Genomic DNA, 19,740 nt, shown 5'->3' with positions numbered 1-19,740 from the left:
TAAAGGTACAACGTCGCCTTGACAACAACAGAGTAAAAGTGGAGCTGTTTTACATGTATTGCCTATTTGTATTTTAATTAAAGCATAATTGAGAAAGCTTGCTAGGTACTCTGCTCCAGTGTTATTACTAAAAAAAAATAAAAGAAAAAAAACACCCATGTATGTTGGAAAAGGAAGAATGATGTGTCTAAATGTAGTTTGAGACGAGACGGAATTTTTAGGGATTCTATGGTTATGGGCATAAACTGTGTATATTTTTTTTTTATTACACAACTCTTCTTCATGTTCGTATATATATACATATACTTATATATACATACATGTATATATGCAGGGTCCAAACTGGCTTGTATATCATTGTTCAGACTTGCTATTAAAACTGTTGATTTAAATCTTACCCATTTGGCAATGTGTTTTAGTCTGTTTCACGAGATTCCACACCATGGAGCAAACTTGACAAGGTGTGAGTTCAATCCCGGTCTTTGGAAAGGGAATTTTTAGATAAATGTAGCCCCCCCACTCTAAATGTTCGCAAGGGGACCTGGGTAACAATAAGCGGCCGACAGTGCTCATGTGACTGGTTGCGCAGTCTAACCTGTTCCATATAATTCTTTGAACTAAGAGGCACATTAGATGTGGGTTCAATCCCAGTCATGGACGTTGTATTTATAGATATTCTTGCTGTCACTGTTTGTGGGGGGTCTTGGTGTCGGCAAGCAGTTGACGACCCTCGTGTGACTGCGTGTACAATATAGCATTCATTGAGGACCACTGGTATTCCTCCCAAATGGTGTGCATGTCACACATGGGACAGTTTCTTAGTAACTTGTACAATATAACATTCATTGAGGACCACTGGTATTCCTCCCAAATGGTGTGCATGTCACACATGGGACAGTTTCTTACTAACTTGTACAATATAACATTCATTGAGGACCACTGGTATTCCTCCCAAATGGTGTGCATGTCACACATGGGACAGTTTCTTACTAACTTGTACAATATAACATTCATTGAGGACCACTGGTATTCCTCCCAAATGGTGTGCATGTCACACATGGGACAGTTTCTTACTAACTTGTACAATATAACATTCATTGAGGACCACTGGTATTCCTCCCAAATGGTGTGCATGTCACACATGGGACAGTTTCTTACCAACTTGTACAATATAACATTCATTGAGGACCACTGGTATTCCTCCCAAATGGTGTGCATGTCACACATGGGACAGTTTCATAATAACTTGCCAAAGGTACTTTCCTCCAACGGTATAAATGACTCATATGGGATAAGTGAAAAAGCATTAAACAACAACCAGTTTGTTTCAACACTTCAAATAGAAAGTTTCGGGAGCAGTAGATCCAGGGTCAATTCTGGCTCACGTCACACGGAAGACTTTACAAGAGGAAGTTGTAGCTTCCTCGCCTGGCGTTTAGCACTCAGGGAATAGTGCAACAACCGGTTGACTCATATCAGTGTAATGTCTCAGGCGGGCGGCTTACTTGCCTTTGGGAAATCACCTCAGTGAAGCAGCACTAGACAAAACAGTGGTGGAAATCCATCCTGCAACAAGGGGGAACATTACACGTACATGCACTCTAAGGACTCCTTCGTCATATGACTGAAAACTTATCAAGTTTGATGTTGAACCCCCAAGCACTCACTCAAACAGAAAATCATTTATGACAACAGCAAGTTGTAATCTACGTCACATTATGGGATAGAATGGACGGAACATAATGGAGGTGTGTCCAAATCAACGATAAACGTGCAGATGTTTTGGTGAATTCTGTCCACATTCTGAATTTCTAGATATTTCACTCAAACTACTGGCGGCGTGTGGCTTCTAGTGTACAACTAAAAGCTTTATTTCTGAAATCGGTAAAACTTTTCTGACATCGTTCTTCTTTATGTGTAGTGCACCCAGCTTTTAGGATTAATACAAGGGCCTGTGGATTACCCCTACCCCTAACAGGCTTTCAGCCCTTCCCATCTGATCTCCCATTTTTAAATGAAATACATGTATATTTTCACTGACATACTACTATCAACGCGCACTCAGTGTTAGGTTGGACGTAAAGTACTGACCTTCAGCAAATCACTGACAGACTTTCCCAGTGACATTTATTTTATTTATTTATTTGATTGGTGTTTTATGCCATACTCGAGAATATTTCACTTATACGTTGGCAGCCAGCATTATGGTGGGAGGAAACCAGGCAGGGACCAGGGAAACCCAGGACCATCCGCAGGTTGCTGACAGACCTTCCCACTTCCCACGTGACATATACTCAGTTCTACGCACACAGCCATATTGGTGGCAGGCAAAGTGGTTTTCAACAAAGAACCATTTTAAGGCCTTCATGTGCTTCTGACAGTGTTTTTTCACATAAACATTAAGTGAAATACAGTAGCTATCTGGGTGGAGGAAACTGTCTATAGCTTATTGGGTGGAGGAAACCGTCAGTCTTAGGCTAACATTAACTCACAGGGTGTGTTCAATATACTCATGGACACAAGATCCAGCCATAACGAAGTCACTCATTTCCCTCTATTTGACAGTTCTAATGATCTTAAAATGTATTTATTTATTTGATTGGTGTTTTACGCCGTACTCAAGAATATTTCACTTATACGATGGCTGCCACGATGGAGGAAACCCACCATGATCTGCAGGTTCCTGACAAACCATCCCAAATATGGCTGGAGAGGAAGCTAGCATGAGCTGGACTTGAACTCACAACGATTGCGCGGCACTAGTACACTAATCACCTCGGCCCCCAACAACAGAGAAATGTTCATTTGTGACATAATGTCTTCACTTTACGGCATGGAAGGGTGAACCTGTCAAGTTTAACATGGTGGTACATAGATACAGAACGCAGAAAATCAAGTAAAGATTACACTGATCCATTGAATTAAGTTTCTGGGTAGGTTTGGTTTCTGAATATTGCAAATAACATTATAATAATAATAATAATAATATTCTAAATACCAATACCACCCTGATAATAAATACAACTTAGTCTACCATATGCCGTAAATGAGCACATCATTTAGTGATGTCACTCTATTGGTGTAATGAAAACCTGAAAAACTGTGTATTGTTCAAAAAATCACAGAAAACGCTATAATCAGCTACATGTACTAAGCCACAACAGTTTATTGGACAGGGGAGATGAGCAGGACGCGGGTGAAACAGTCATTGTCATGAGGAAATGTCTTAGATCTTGTTGAAGGCAGCAATGTCCATGCTTTGTATCTGTGGAAGAGAATAAAGTGAAGCAAGATTAGCTATTTATTTCTTTGATTGGTGTTTTATGCCGTACTCAAGAATATTTCACTTATATGACAGTGGCCAGCATTATGGTGGGAGGACACCGGGGCAAAGCCTGGGGGGAAACCCACGACCATCTGCAGGCTGCTGGCAGAGCTGAACTTGAGCTGGACTTGAACTCAGAGCGAGAAGCAAAATTAGACAATGCAGCTGAGTGGAATTTTCAATTTATATATAACAGTGCTGATTTATGTGTTGTCGACCATCGTACTCGAGAATTTTTCACTACTGCAATGATGACCAGTTCTATGGGTGGACAAGGTTAGTTTCGGCAATAAAAGGAGTAATTCATGACATTTATCTGCCTCTAAAGATGTTTTTCTTTTTTTGGGGTCAAAATATTAGGATGCTACTTGTATGGACTCACACTTGTGACCTCAGAATAATAAGGTCTGTCAGCAACCTACGGATGGTCATGGGTTTCTGCCAGGCTCTGCCCAGTTTCCTTCAACCATAATGCTGGCCGCTGTCGTATATGAGTGAAATATTCTTGAGTACGGCATAAAACACCAAGCATATAAATGATATAAAATAAATAAATAAATAATGCTCACCACATCATCGAAGGCTGTTATCTGCTCTTCCAGATCATCCGTGCTGACTTTGTCGTCTTCTATAACACACGTGATCTGTAACTTCTTAATCCCGTAACCCACGGGCACCAGTTTGGCTGGAATCATACAACAAATAAGTTACAAAAGAATTTATTACAAGCCCTAAAAATAAACAAAACTTATGTTCGAATAAAACTGGTTATCAAACTTCATCTGAGGAGGTTTCTTGTTATCAAAATCAGACAATATTTGAAGCAATTATTGCGCAGGAACCAATAAGTAATCCTAATGAAGGAATTGGTTCATTATCATTTTTTTTTTTTTCAAAAAGTTCATCATATTCAGCTGAAACTTCATCTAGACAAGTTACAGACCAAATTCATGTTTTGTGCCATTTTGTCAATTTTCAACCAAATTATAGCTGTTCGTTTTGTTGTAGACTTTAACATAGATATTATTCTGACTGGTAGGGGACATGATTTCTTGTTTGAAGAGCCTTTATTACCATAAGAAAGAATATTTCAATAAAGATGATGTCAGTCTAAGTTTGGAGGGGTGGGGGGGTGGGCGTGTGGGAGTGTGTGGGGGGTGTGGGGTAACCAACTTTCCCTTGCCTGGAGAAGCATTCACAGACATAACAATATTACATGTATGTTTCCAAAACTGAAGGAAATTCATTGAAAGTTCATGTATAGATTCATGGGCATATTCTGGATCAAGACGGATTTAGATTACTGTGATCAACACAATGATCAATTGACTTTAATCTACAGTACAAATTGATCATCATATTCAAACTGGGATCTAGATATTATTATTATTATTATTATTATCTAACTCAGTTCAGAAAAACTCTCTTAAATGTTCCGAGAACTGTACTGTACATATCCATCTTCATTACACATTATAACTAAACCTGTATGTATATTAGGCTTCCCATTCATTTACTCTTTAAGTTTTTGCTCAAAATCTACATCTGTTCTACTCCACAACTTACAGTAAATCATATATACCTACACATGACTTTTCACTCGCTAATCTTCCGTAGTACAGTTTTGTACAGTGATTGGTTCAGGACAAATTATGTGATTTACTATCAATGAAGTACTGCTGTCTTCGCTGGCTGTGCGAGGCCATCATTCTCCTCTCACCTTGATGTCCCCTTTATGTCAAATTTAGGTAATTTCTTATTTATTTATTTGATTGGTGTTTTACGCTGTACTTAAGAATATTTCACTTATATGACAGTGGCCAGCAGAAACCGGGCAGAGCCTCGGGGAAAACCCACGACCATCTGCAGGTTGCTGGATGACCCTCGTTTATTTCTATGCCAGAATATAATTAAGACACTTGATTTACTCACCAGCTGCTTGCCTTAAAAGGCAAGGAGATGAATGAAACTGATGGCATTACAGGTCAAGAAGGTCAATGAAAACTGATGGCCGTTACATGGCAAGAAGGTGAATGAAAACTGCTGGCGTTACATGGCAAAAAAAAGGTGAATGGAAACTGTTTGCTTTACATGGCAAAAAAAGGTGAATGAAAACTGTTTGCTTTACATTACAAAAAAAGTGAATGAAAACTGTTCGCTTTACAGGGCAAGAAGGTAAATGACAACTGCTCGCGTTATATAGCAAGAAGGTGGATGGGAAAACTCGTCAGCTATTTTCTTCCGGCCGGAAGTCCTCCTGTACTCACAATTTCCCCATAGCAGTCCGTCCATCTTGATTGACCGTACATGCTTCTCCAGTTCCGCCATGTCTGTTTCATCGTCCCACGGTTTCACGTCCAAGACCAGGTTGGATTTGGCAACCAGTGGACCCTCTGAAAACAGAATCACTGACAGTCATGCTGGGCAGCTATAATTTCACTGAGTCCTTTTTTGGCCTCAATTTAGTAAAGCAGCACTAGTAGATCAGGATTCTGAAGGAAATATTTCTGCAAGTTCAATAAAATGGGACAAAGCAAACTTACTTTTCTTCTTCTTCTCAGCGTACTCCTGCAGTCTTTCTTGTTTCAATTTTTCAGCAGCCTCATCCATCTGAAAAGAAAAAGTTCAAATCATTATGCAAATGCACAACTCTCTTGTTACTTGTAAACTACATGTCTGCGACTTGCCCTACGCACACATACACATGCGCGCGCACACACACATACACGCGCGCACATACACACGCGCGCACACACACATACACACGCGCGTGCGCAAACATATACACGTGTGCACACACACACATGTGCGCACACACACACGCGTGCACACACACGCATACATACGCGCACACACACATACACTTGTGCACACACACACACATACACACAGGCGCACACAGGCTTTGGCAACACAAATTTTTCATCCATTCTTTTAATCCAATCTTGATGTTTTATGATTTTGCTGTTTTTCATGAGTTTACTGTTTAGTTGTCAAGTTTTAGTTTACAAAATTTCCTAGGAATTACCCTCAGGCTTTTTTCAAATGAATTACCAGCTTTCAGTGCAATTTATGCATATTTTCAACTTTATTTTAGACACAAAACAGCATTTGTTGGATCTAAACGAAATGAATTTCGTTGTCCGTAAAACGAAACCTGAAATTGATGTATACTTTGTTCCAGGTGGACAACAAATCTTTATCTAAATGGCCAACATTCTGAAACTTACATGTTGATAAAACTTTTCTTCTAAAATTAATAGTCTTATTTCATTGGTGTTTGTTCATTTGGCACCCATGTATGGGCGGAGGAAACCAGAAAGCCGGGAGGAAACAAAGACTTTGACTTTGAATTTTGGGCGACCCTCTATGTTAAATTTTTTTACGCAAGACGAGTATTATTCTAACGTAAAATTGACCTCAATTTGACTTGAGTCAAAACTCGATCTGTGTAATCAGCCCCTGGTATCTGAAAATATCAGCACTCAGTGAGACAGGTGACTGGCAATTAATGTCAAGAAAACGTTGCGTAATATTTTTTTCACAAGTCACATGATGCAGTAAGACTGTGTGGTTACCTTTAATGCCAACAGAGTTTGAACCTGAAACTCCCCTAATGAGCCTCTCCAATCATTCCCTGCACCAAGAATAACGCTTCAGTCACAAGGGGTCAGTCACTGTTCTACCCTAATTCTTCAACTTTTTCAACCAATATTTTTAAGCATTCTGAGAGAACTATGGGGGTTTAGAGAATAATTTTTAGCATCATTTACAACATACACAAAGCACATTTGCTTACGTCTGGATCATCAGCAAATGGATCAAAATCATCGTCCTCATCATCATCATCATCAGCTGCAGGTTTGCTGGTTGTCGTCGTCGTACTGCCACTGACCACACCAGCCCCTTTCTCAAGGGAGACAACTCTGCCTTCCAATTTCAGCACCAAATTTCTCAGGTCTTGAGTGACTGCAGGGAAGATTTAACAGACTGATTGGTATTTAATGCCAAACTGGAGAATATTTAGTAACACTTCTATACGCGTGTGCATCATTCAGAACAAAAATGGGATGGGAAAGGCATCATCTCCCATGCACTGGGTTTGTGCCATTTACATGTGTGTAGGGGCTGTCTAGCTACCAGGTGGAGCAGAAAGGGGTGCGGGTCAGTGCCCGGTCTCATCTGCTGCTTGGAACAGTTATGAGGGCAGCACTATTATTGTTGTTATTGTATACAGGTATATGTATGTTCGATTTCCAATCCACATTATGCTGTATTTATTTATTTATTTATTTGATTGGTGTTTTAAGCCGTACTGAGGAATATTTCACTTATATGAAGGCGGTCAGAATTATGGTGGATGGAAACTGGGCAGAGCCCAGTGGAAACCAGTGACCATCTGCAGGTTGCTTGCTGACCTTCCCAGGTACGGCCGGAGAGAAAGCCAGCATGAGCTGGACTTGAACTCACAGTGACCGCACTGGTGAGAGGCTCTTGGGTCATTACGCTGCGCTAGCGTGCTAACTGAGCCATGGAGTTATACTATGTGTACATCAAAATGCCTCAACATCTGAAAAACTTCAAGCTCTGCTTCCACTTGACAACATGTTGTAATTTTTTAAATTTTATTTAAAAAAAAAAACATTTCTGATTGCTATTTTGTTCAAGACTTGTAGTTCTTGAGCTGATTTTTTATCAATGTTCTTGAAATCTTTTTTTTATTAGTTTAACTTTCTAGCAAATTTTTACAAAAACTAATATTGCTACCCACCTTTTTTCAAATCTTTGTTTTCTTTCTCTAACAATGACAGTCTATCCAGGACAGCCCCATCGACTCCTCCAGAACCACCCTGTGGGTTGGAACATGTACCATGTCAATAAAACTTCCAAAAAATATGATTTTTATACATGTAATTTACTAGATTGTCAAATACAGTACCATATGCATATGATGAACATTTATTTCAAAAGTTTGGTGTGTAAAAATGCCAGCCATAAGTGGGAAGGTCTTTCAGGAACCTGCGGATGGTCGTGGGTTTCCGCCTGGCTCTGCGCTGTTTCCTCCCACCATAATGCAGGCCGCTGTCGTATAAGTCAAATATTCATGAGTATGGCAGGAAACACCACTCAAATAAATAAATACATCAAATATGTCAAAATGCAGTTTCAAAAGCACATCCATGCAAAGGCCTTAAAATGATACTTTCACCAACATCTAAGTTTATCTATTAAGAAATTAATAAAACTTCACACAAAAATTGGCCCTACCATGTTGATGATTCAATCAGTACCAAGCAACACGTATCACTTGAAATATGCTAAACTTTAAGTGAAACACGGTCTACGGTAAATGACACAAAAATATCATTTTTACAGGAAAAATAATGTCTTAAAAAACACTTCTGTTGCGGACATTTACATCTTGCTAGCACACATCACCCTTCCTTGCAAACAATCCTTGAAAACAGTTTTTGCAGAATCAGCAAAAAAATGTGCAAACTTAAGTCATGGCCCATGTGTTAGGTCATTCGCTCACACCATTTTTAATCATGTAACTTCTTAAAATTTGTAGTCACAAACATAAAATGGGCAATTTCAGCGGCAATTGCTACTGTACATATTTGCCTGACGCTTGGACTATTTATTTATTTATCTATTTAATTGGTGTTTTACGCTGTACTCAAGAATATTTCACTTATACGACGGCAGCCAGCATTATGGTGGGAGAAAACCAGGCAGAGCCTGGGGGGAACCCACAACCATTCGCAGGTTGCTGGCAGACATTCCCACGTATGGCCGCAGAGGAAGCCAGCATGAGCTGAGCTGGACTTGAACTCACTGCAACCACATTGGTGAGAGGCTCCTGGGCCATTACATTGCGCTAGCGCGCAAACCAAATGAACCACAGACACCCCCCCCCCCCCCTCCTTCCCCAACCGACTTCAAACTGTAATCACAGGTAAGAGTTCAACTCAAGACCTGCAACCAGGGCAACCCTACTGATTGCTGCATGGGGCTGACAGATTGATAAAACAGAGGCCCTGTTTAAGTAGTCAACAACAACAGTGGTTAAATTTATGCACGTATATTAGCTTATTAAATTGAACTCCAGAGGTCACTTTCACAAAACTTCTTAGGTCATATTTCTTGTAAATTTTTCATAACTGAAGTTGCCTGAAGATTATAGCACCATAAAGGAGACATCATTTCCGAGAAATATGACGAAAATATTGATTTACAAAGTTCTATGAAAGAGGCTTCAGTAAGGTATGTCCTGTCTAATTTACATACAAATTTAAATTTCAAACAATAAGCATCAGCACAAGTTGATTTCATTGGCTACTTCCTATATATGGTCAGCTACTGTATTCAAGAATATTTCACTCATACGACGGCGGCCAGCATTATGGTGGGAGGAAACCGGGAAGAGCCTGGGGGAAACCCATGACCATCCGCAGGCTGCTGGCAAACCTTCCCACGTACGGCTGGAGGGGAAGCCACATCTACTGATATAAACATTGCCACTAATTGAACAGCTCCCTTGAAACGGCCAGTTATTAGCATCTAAAATATGTTCTTTGCTGCAGAAAAAATCATAAATACTAAACATTTCAAAAGAGCAATGTTAAGGACATTTCTGATCGATGTATAAATGTAAACTGGATATTAGGATATACATTTTACTTTAAATTTTTGCACACACAGATCCAGAAACAGACCCGGTGAGAACTATTTTTTATTAAAATGATACATTTATCAAAATCACAGCATGTGACTAAGAGTCAGTAGAACTTTTATTCAACTGAGGTGAAACTAGGAATCAACAAAGAAGGACTAATGGTTGGTTGATGCATTTTAACAGCCAGGAATTAAAAAAAAAAGGAAGGAAAAGCTAGGTGATGAAATAAAGCCACAAATTTAATTCATTCTTAAACAATCCAATAACTTTTTAGGGACTTCACACGTGTTCCAATATATCATACATACAAGACCTACTTCAGTGTCAAAAGGTCTGTGTCTTGAAAGCAAAGATAAAATGAAAGATAAATATTAAGATTCAGTTCTTAATTGTTAAAAAAATTGCAAAGTATTAAAACCAATATTGAAAGTTTCAGAGTATAATATGCAAAAAACTCTTTCCTGTCCATTTTGCTTGTGCCTGAGATAACGTCACTTCGCTTTAAACATCGATTATGTATGGCCACAAATGACATCGTACGTGGGAAGGTCTGCCAGCAACCTGCGGATGGTCGTGGGTTTTCCCTCCGTTCTGCATGGTTTCCATCCACCATAATGCTGGCCGCCGTTGTATAAATGAAATATTCTTGAGTACGGCGTAAAACACCAATCAAATCAATAAATAACAAAAGACGTCATACTTTCAAATGCTCCTGACTGATGAATCCAGCACATTTCCCTCATCCTGTCAGACTCAATGTCACAAAAGGAATATTATCATGTAATACCAGGAGAATTTCACTGACACTACTGCAGATTTTGTGCGTCGTGGACTTTCAAGTTATATATGTGTTAAATAGTGTTATTTGTGTTCTATGAGATTTCCTAATATAAATTCAATATTTCTACACAGACTTCATTTTAATGGGAGTAGCAATTTAATAATTTTACTGTTGAGTAATGAAATAAAGTTTGATTTGATGTGTTTTTCTTGTGGACTAATTTTAGGGCGTTTTCCATAATTGACTGTCGAGAAATATTCTAAGCAAACAAGACAGCTAAACAATGTACAACATAGTTGTGAATAAGTACAACAATCAGGACATTTGTACTATAAAGGCTGCAAGGAAATTAAATCAGCTGTACAGCTATGCATAACTCTCATGAAGAAGAATAAAAAATAAAAAAATAAAAAAATAAAAATGTAAACATAGCCTAATGAAATATCTTGAACATCTATTTGGATTTTCTGTCTGGATTTTCACTCTAGCCACAACATGAAAACACTTCCATTTCTTCAATGAAGGAAAAACATAAATTTGAAATCACACAGCAAAAAAAACAACCCGAAAAAATATTTATATGACAACATGCAGGGCTACAATCCATGGCAGAAAATTATAACAAAGCACATTTATTGGCTGAAATTACCTGGTAGGAAAGCACCTGCAAATACAGGGATAATAATGAAATTAAAGGTGTGTTATGTTCCTGTTGTACAAAAAAAAAAACACCCACACCCACACCACACGCGCGATAAAAAAGGTCCCTAATGAACAGAAATATAAGAAAAAAATAAGAAAAAAAAATTAAAGTTAGGTTTTTTTTTAAACGTAAGATGTTCAAAAACATGTACAATCAAAAACATGTATTTTACACGTATTTGTGAATTTGGTAGATTTACTGACTCATGTGGCAACTAAACAAGTGTTTAGGACCTTCAAGCTGTGCCCGTCATTGCGTTTGAAGTTAACTAACTAACGAAGTGAACAACTAATACCATTAGCCCCTTTTATTCCCCCTGTTTCAGTCCATTCATAACATCAGGAATTTCATAAACGACTGGTAAATCCAAGATTCTGAATTCAATTCCTCATGAATACATGCATCCGAATTCCTCATGAATACATGCATCCGAATTCCTCATGAATACATGCATCCAAATTCCGCATGATCCCATCCATCCCTCAGAAGATGAATCTACACTTTCATGAGGAGTCAGTGAATCTATGACGAAACTGTTAATCCCAAATGAACTTACAAATCCCTGATGAAAATAGTCTGTTTAACCCATAAATGACTAAAGAAGGCCTTCAGTTTTGAAGGTGTGAAATCACGCCCATACGCCTTTGAACTCTTATCATGAAATCTAGGAGTGCTCTGAAGTTCAAGTAATTTGTTGAGTGTAGCTGTGGAAATCCCCCATTCCTGGTCTTCAGAAAGGGGTATGATGAGCACATACCCAGTCAAAAAGAGAAACACACGTGTGCTAAAGCACATATGAATCCTTGATGAATTAAGCAATCTACATATTCTTGATGAATATACATGTGTGAATTCTTGATGAATTAAGCAGTCTACATATTCTTGATGAATATACATGTGTGAATTCTTCATGAATTCAGGAGTCTACATATTCTTGATGAATATACATGTGTGAATTCTTGATGAATTAAGCAGTCTACATATTCTTGATGAATATACATGTGTGAATTCTTCATGAATTCAGGAGTCTACGTATTCTTGATGAATATACACCTATGAATCCTTGATAAATTAAGGAGTCTACATATTCTTGATGAATGTACATGTGTGAATCCTTGATGAATTAAGCAGTCTACATATTCTTGATGAATATACATGTGTGAATCCTTGATGAATTCAGGAGTCTACATATTCTTGATGAATATACATGTGTGAATTCTTGATGAATTCAGGAGTCTACATATTCTTGATGAATATACATGTGTGAATTCTTCATGAATTCAGGAGTCTACGTATTCTTGATGAATATACACCTATGAATCCTTGATAAATTAAGGAGTCTACATATTCTTGATGAATGTACATGTGTGAATTCTTCATGAATCTTAAACCCTTGACATGTTTGGTGGGATCTAATTACCAAAAGTTGCACTGTGGGAGAAAATACATGTAGCCAAGACGACTTTTAAAAATTAAGAAGAAAACATTATTATGTGAATAGCATAGCACTCGTTTTCGTAAAACAAAAAAAAGAGTGTTCTTCAATTAATCTACATGTAACTATTCAATTGCAAGTTTTACTTTGTCATGCCTTTTACTGATATCACTTTACGTTAAACTTTAAAGATAACTTAGATAAGAGAGAGGTTTCTCTCCAAAGTCACATAATTTCAGTAAATTTTCTATTATATTTATAAAATCCTTCAAAAACTATATAAATCTCTTCACAGTATTACAAAAATGTGTATTAAACTAAAAAGTCAATCATTTACGACACAATTGTGCAATCGCAGGAAATATGAATTATAAACAAAAAAAAAAAATAATAATAAATAAAACAGACAGGGGAAGTTCCATGCAAAAATTTGAGCAGATATATGTACAAGTAAGTACCTTACAGTAGGAAGGCCGAAAGATAAAACAAATATTTGGTCTCTCAATGAAATAAACATTACCCCGTGTAGACGACAAATCAGAAAGACAATCACAGATCTGAATCATTCACCATTTCTAAATCAAGATGGACAGTATAATAATTAAGATAGAAGATACAGTTTACCATAATAACTTAACAATAACATTACTGTTATTATTTTGAACTTGTTATCTATATTTGAAATGAAACCCAACAACACAGAAAATGAAAAACCCCAATGGAAAAAAATAATGACTGCACAACAAGAAAACGACAAGTAAGTTAATCTACTCACTGGTGTGGTCAAGGCTTTTTGTATTTTCTGGCGGGCTTGAACAATTTCATTTACAAGATTGCTGGCATGGCCACCTCCCTAGAAAAAGGAGAAAACCCTATATTCCCAGGGAAAGACAGCAGCAGAAAAAAAAACTATGCCAGATTGTAGATTTATATCCATTATAATTTATACGAAAAGAAAACATTACAAACATACACCAGGATATTAAATTCATTGACTGTATACAAGCACATGTAAATGTATGCACATGAAGGGAAAATGAAAAACTGTATTCAGATATAAGGTTTATTAAATTACTTCTCTGAAGAAAAAGAGAAAAAAATCACTCAAGATAAATTTAATCTGAATTATCATTTATACTAAAGGGAAACATCACAGCTGATATCCTGATAGAAAGACTTTTAAATTTAAAAAAAAAAAAAAGAACAAAATGATACCCTGCATTAATCTTACTGATGACTTTAATATACAAAAGGGAAACATCAAAACTGTTAGCCCAGGACCTAAGAAGCCGCCATTTAAAATTTCACTGTCGCTAATTCGGCTTTGATTAATAGCCAGAAGGGCGCTGACGTAAATAAAGTGAGAAACAGTTGTATACTAAGATGTGCAATCAAGGTCAATGTGGCATACCGACTTTGGGAGCGGCTTCTTTTACACATACACTCACAGTGAGGATATATTATAGAAAAGTAACAAAACATTAAGCTCTCGGAAGCACTGCACAGGCACTTTTATGAACTGCAAAAATTTGCACCTGAAACTGCATTACGTTATGCCATGGCTTTAAATCAGGCAGCAACAGAATAGACAAAGTTTTACACGTTGTCTTCTACAGAAAACTACACATCACTAAAGCAAGACAATACACGTGTGTGGAACTGGCTGAAGCAGCAGTGTGAGATTCATTTATTTATTTCATTGGTGTTTAAGCCAAACTTATAAATATTTCACTTATATGACAGCAGCCAGCTGCAAAGCCGGGAAGGGGGGGGGGGGACACACGACCATCCCAGCGAGGGTATATGCGTACAAATTACAGGAGTTGTCTTTTGTAGCAAAGCTCAAGTTTGTGCATGTACCTTTCATGCCATGTTGGTGCAAAATTTTAAACGTCACATTACACACAGAGATACTGAATATCAATATGTATGTATACACATGTGTACCTTAATCCTTAGATTTTTATATATATGACATACGACTCTCAAAGTGATTTATGCAACAACTGAATTTGAGTGAGTGAATGAGTGAGTGAGTGCTTGGGGTTCACCGTCGTACTGAATAATTTTCAGTCATATGACGACGAGGGAATCCTTAGAGTGCGTGTAAAGCGTCTCCTTGTTGCAGGACAGATTTCCAAGGCTCTTTTTATCTAGTGCTGCCTCACTGAAACACCTTAACGAAGGCAAGTAAGCTGCCCCACCCAAGCCATTATACTGATACGGGTCAACCAGTTGTTGCACTATCCCCTCCATGCTGAATGCCAAGCGAGGAAGTTACAACTTCCTCTTTAATGTTCTAGGTGTGACTCGGGCACAGGACTGACCCTGGATCTACCGCTCCTGAAGCAGACGCTCTACCAACTGTGCCATCGGGGCCGGTCAATTGAATTTGACATCAGAGACAAAACCACATTCGCTGTATTGGCCAATTCGGCTTGTTCATAAAAAGTACAATTTTGTATGTCGACACAGAATAATGCCCTCTGAATAAGCATGAATAAACACCTGGTAAACATGTTTTGAAAAAGAATCATATTACCAGTGCATGAGGAAGTGTGTAACATGAACATGATGTATGTGTATTTCAGTATTCAGTTCATAATTTTCAATATGACTTTAAAGGCATTGGATAATTGGCAGTGAAGAGTAAAACCTTTTTTCAAATTACACCGAATAAACTTCATTCAACTTTTTACCTTAAATACTTAAAACAGTATCAAATCCTGTGTCTGATTTTATATTTGCACACGATACGTAATTAACTCTACCTGTATTACGATGAAACTGGACAAAAGTAAGCAAAGAAAAAATGAAGTCTGTGATCAACTTAATACTGTGATCAACTTAATACTGTGATCAACTGCAATAGATGAAACATTACCACAAACTGTGGTTAACAAGAAACACAGAAGCTACATACAAATTGTCAAAATGACAAAACAATCTAAATCCATGTAAAGGGAACAGCAGCAAGGGCGCGGCAAAATTGTTCATGTCATCAGGGCATTTTGAGTCGGAAAAGTAGCCGGTTGCCTAGCAGATAATTAAATGAAGTAAAATAGAAACTATAGCCAAAGTAGACGGTTTACCAGTTAAAAATTTTACTGAAGAATCAGGCTGCAGGTAGCTGATAACTACCTTAAAACAAACAAAAAAAAAAGTCGGTACAACTGTATTGCATCAGGGGTAGACTTATCGCCCCTGGACTCATCTGATCAGCTTCATGACTGGACAAAGTAACCTTATCACATCAAGAACAGCTTCCATTCATCATTAATAGGTGGAGACATACTCATGCAGCTGTCATTACAACTCAGAAAGCCCAGAGTTAATACACAACAGAACAGCTACAAAGAAATAACAAAGTAGACGTACATGTACTCATAGAAGCCGTCAACACCAGAACACAAAAAACATCAACAAGAGACAGAAGTGGACAGTCTCCATGCATGTACTGAGGTCTAAATTTAAACCATGAACACAACACATAAAAGAAGAAAAATGTAACAATTTCTACAGAACAAACAAACAGGATTCTGTACTGGCCTGTCTTTTCCCCAGCTTCTGAGGATTCATATTTCCGGCCGGTTTCTTTGCCTAAAGGTACACATTAGGCCATCATAAAATTATTTTTGTTTCTGACCAACCCTCCATTAAAAGCCCCTAAAAATAGTTTTCATTTGGATTTTGAAAGAATTGGCAACTTTCTCTCAAAATCAATTTTTCTAAAAACCCTTTCTTTTTCATTTAAACGCCAAAACCAAAAAGGAATTCCCTAGCAATCTTTTTTTTTTATCTAATAGGGTCACATTAAACCCGTTTTCTTTGGGCTATTGCTGGCCCAACACATCAGGCTTGCCCAATGTCTTCACTTTTGTATCTGAGCAGGCGAAACCAGCCTTTAATACAAGGTTTATGACAGCTGGCGGATTTGTTACTGTCTTCCTACTCACAATGCTATTACCAATGACAAGAAGGGTAAAGGGAGGTAATAACCGCGCTGCTATTATGCAACCGTCTCCGTGTTCTTTGCAGTTCTGTTCATCAAGGTTTTCACAAGTTCCATTCCCAATTAAATACCATGCAAGAGCAAACGTAGCTCTAACCACCAGATGTGTAACAAGGAATTATTTGTAGTCCTCTTACATTGTCAAGTACAGAAATTATCCAGTGGAAAGAATAATTCACCACCTGCATTTACATACATCATTGTGAATGTGTATGGTGGATGTTTGAAAAATATACTTTTTATGGTTCTCAAGTGAAATTCCCATCTGTCATTAAGTACTTTTTTGCCGCTAATTAATTTTGACTGGCATTTTACCCCGTACTCAACAATATTTCCCTTATATGATGGCAGCCAGCATTATAGTGGGAGGAAACGTAGCAAAGCTTGGGGGAAACCCATGACCATCTGTAGGTTACTGGTAGATCTTTCTATGTACGACCTGAGAGGATGCTAGCATGAAATGGACTTTTGGACAGACAGCGACTGCATTGTTAAGAAGCTCCTGGTTCACTGTGCTGCGCAAGCACGTTAACCACCAGGCCACAGAGGTCCCTTCCAAAATGTATACTTCCTTGATGCAAGGTAAACGTTGAATAAGGTTAACAAAAAGCAACAGTGTTTTTTTGGCAGAGGAGGGAGGCAGAAATAGCATGATGCGATGTAGTAAAAGCCTGTGTGGTGGCGTTTACAAATTACTAATACACATCCATAAAGTTACTTTAATCTGCATAACGACAAGCAAAAAAAAGCAGCAGTAGCCTTTGACATGAACAAAGATCTTCCGATCAGGAGCAGAGAGTGATTGTGCCACATGTGATCGGTCTTGATCAAATGCATAATGAATCACCCCTACAGATATCTCACCCTTTGTGCTCCTCCTGTCCCTGCCAATGCCTCCTGGTACACCCTCTCAGCATCCTCAAACTTGGACTGGTTCAACCACACACTGTCTTGCGTCAAGGGATGGTTCGTCATGACTATGGTGGAATCTGTAAGAAAAAAAAAAAAAGCCATAACTTAGCAAGTCACAAACAGTCAAATTCAGAACCTTGGCTGTTCAAATTGCATGCCAGCTGGTTCATTTATTTATTTGATTGGTGTTTTACGCCCTACTCAAGAATATTTCACTTATACGACGGCAGCCAGCATTATGGTGGGTGGAAACCGCGCAGAGCCCAGGGGAAAACCACCATCATCAGCCGGTGCTGGTGGACCTTTCCACTTACAGCCGGAGAGGAAGCCAGCATGAGCTGGGCTTGAACTCGCAATGACCGCATTGGTGAGAGACTCCTGGGTCATTACGCTGTGCTAGCGTGCTAACCAACTGAGCCACGGAGGCCCCCGCATGCCAGTTGGTGTAGTGGTAGTTACCGCATTCAGGGTCCTGCAGCACCGGACTGACTTCAACTTCCCATAATGGCCACTGTTTTTGGCCTATTATGATCCTAGATACCTGGTTATCCTTGTTTCTGGTCCTTACCACCAAATAAAGGCATGGCCCAGGAGCCTGGATGGCGTAAATGATGGGCGGTCATTTTTGTCTGGTTAACGCAGGTGGAGATGTTAAACAGCTCAGGATTTAATCACTCTGGACTGGTGCTCTAGGACAATGTAAGCACTGCAAAGGAGTAATTGGATAGGCTGGGGAGGTTAGTAATTGACTGCTTTCTGTAATTTCCCAAAGCTTCCTAAAGGGGATGAATAGGATCCAGCCATGATTTTGGATGCAAACGATGTGTCGCACATGCACACCATGATTTTGAAGAGAGTAAAGTCAACTCTTCATCAGACTTTCTGCAAAAGAACTAGTCTGAAATGGATTCAAATGTGCATGAGTCATTGAAAGGGTCCTTTTCTCTTCAGTCCACACAAAAAATTGATGTGTGCAGCCGTTTTAGAGTGAATTTAAAGGCCCACTTTGTTCTACAAATGCTTTGTAGAACAGACCAACTGGATTTTTCAGTTCAATGATTAACACTGAGGAAGATAAAAATTAGAAATTCTTGAAAATAGACATCAACATTCAATATTTAATGGGGATCTGTCAAACATCCGGCAGCAGGGCCCTGACGTCGTTTGTTGACGTCAAAAGTTCCTTTCCCAGGTCATTATGATGACGTCACATGAAGGACAGTATAATGTTATGCTAGAAACTGAGAAACTGTAACATCACCAACGTTGTGCTTCCACTTTCAACATAACAATGGCTGAAGGTCCTGCTTTACACTAGGGCCACCTCACAGCTCTGTAGGGTTGTTACGTATACTATCACAGCCCTCTGTTGTTCCATAGGCTTACCTTGAACACCTCTGAACCTGAGGGGTTGAAGTATTCAAGGTAAGCTTATGGAACAAGGCAGGCCTCTGATAGTATACGTCATCACAGCCTTACAGAGATAGCCACTTCCCCACTGAACCACAGTTCTACATATGCGGACAATCGGTTTTTCCGTTTGACCGGGTTCTAGTCACAAATTTATCACGGGAAGTCAGTGTGCCACGTGAACGCACCTAACACTTTACTAACTCCCTTTAGTTTGCTGGCGAAAGCCGAAGAGTTCGGAGTCTTGACTGGTTTTTCCCATCACGAAAAAATCCGGTTTCTTACTTAGTAGCATTTATTTCTGCTTTATGGAAAACGAGGGGTTGATTTGACAGTTTTGCAGAAATGCTGATACATGCCTCAAATTGTGTAGCACTCAAAGAAAGCACAGGCCTTCTTAAATCACGAAAATATTCCATTTATTGCACTTACAGAAAGATGATGAAGTCGTAAGGACCACGCTGTAGCCGGAAAGGAACGTCA

General features: G+C 38.7%; 1 protein-coding gene across 2 annotated transcripts; it reads right to left on the bottom strand.

Moving 5' to 3' along the window:
• Positions 1-3,136: 3,136 nt before the first annotated feature.
• LOC135463720 (elongation factor 1-delta-like) lies at positions 3,137-19,723 on the bottom strand. Of its 2 annotated transcripts, XM_064741130.1 has the most exons (9): positions 19,690-19,723; positions 17,800-17,924; positions 13,699-13,776; positions 8,097-8,175; positions 7,125-7,294; positions 5,869-5,935; positions 5,593-5,718; positions 3,895-4,010; positions 3,137-3,265 (listed from the first exon to the last, which is right to left on the bottom strand). In XM_064741130.1, exons 2-9 carry the CDS (start codon positions 17,908-17,910, stop codon positions 3,227-3,229), a joined length of 786 nt encoding a protein of 261 aa, XP_064597200.1. In that variant the 5' UTR covers positions 17,911-17,924; positions 19,690-19,723; the 3' UTR covers positions 3,137-3,226. The 2 variants fall into 2 exon arrangements, with proteins under 2 accessions (XP_064597200.1, XP_064597201.1); XM_064741131.1 differs by lacking the exon at positions 13,699-13,776.
• Positions 19,724-19,740: the final 17 nt, after the last annotated feature.

Source organism: Liolophura sinensis, chromosome 3, assembly GCF_032854445.1.
Source record: "Liolophura sinensis isolate JHLJ2023 chromosome 3, CUHK_Ljap_v2, whole genome shotgun sequence".
Classification (NCBI taxonomy): Eukaryota; Metazoa; Mollusca; class Polyplacophora; order Chitonida; family Chitonidae; genus Liolophura; species Liolophura sinensis.
This window is presented reverse-complemented; position numbering and strand designations above follow the sequence as displayed.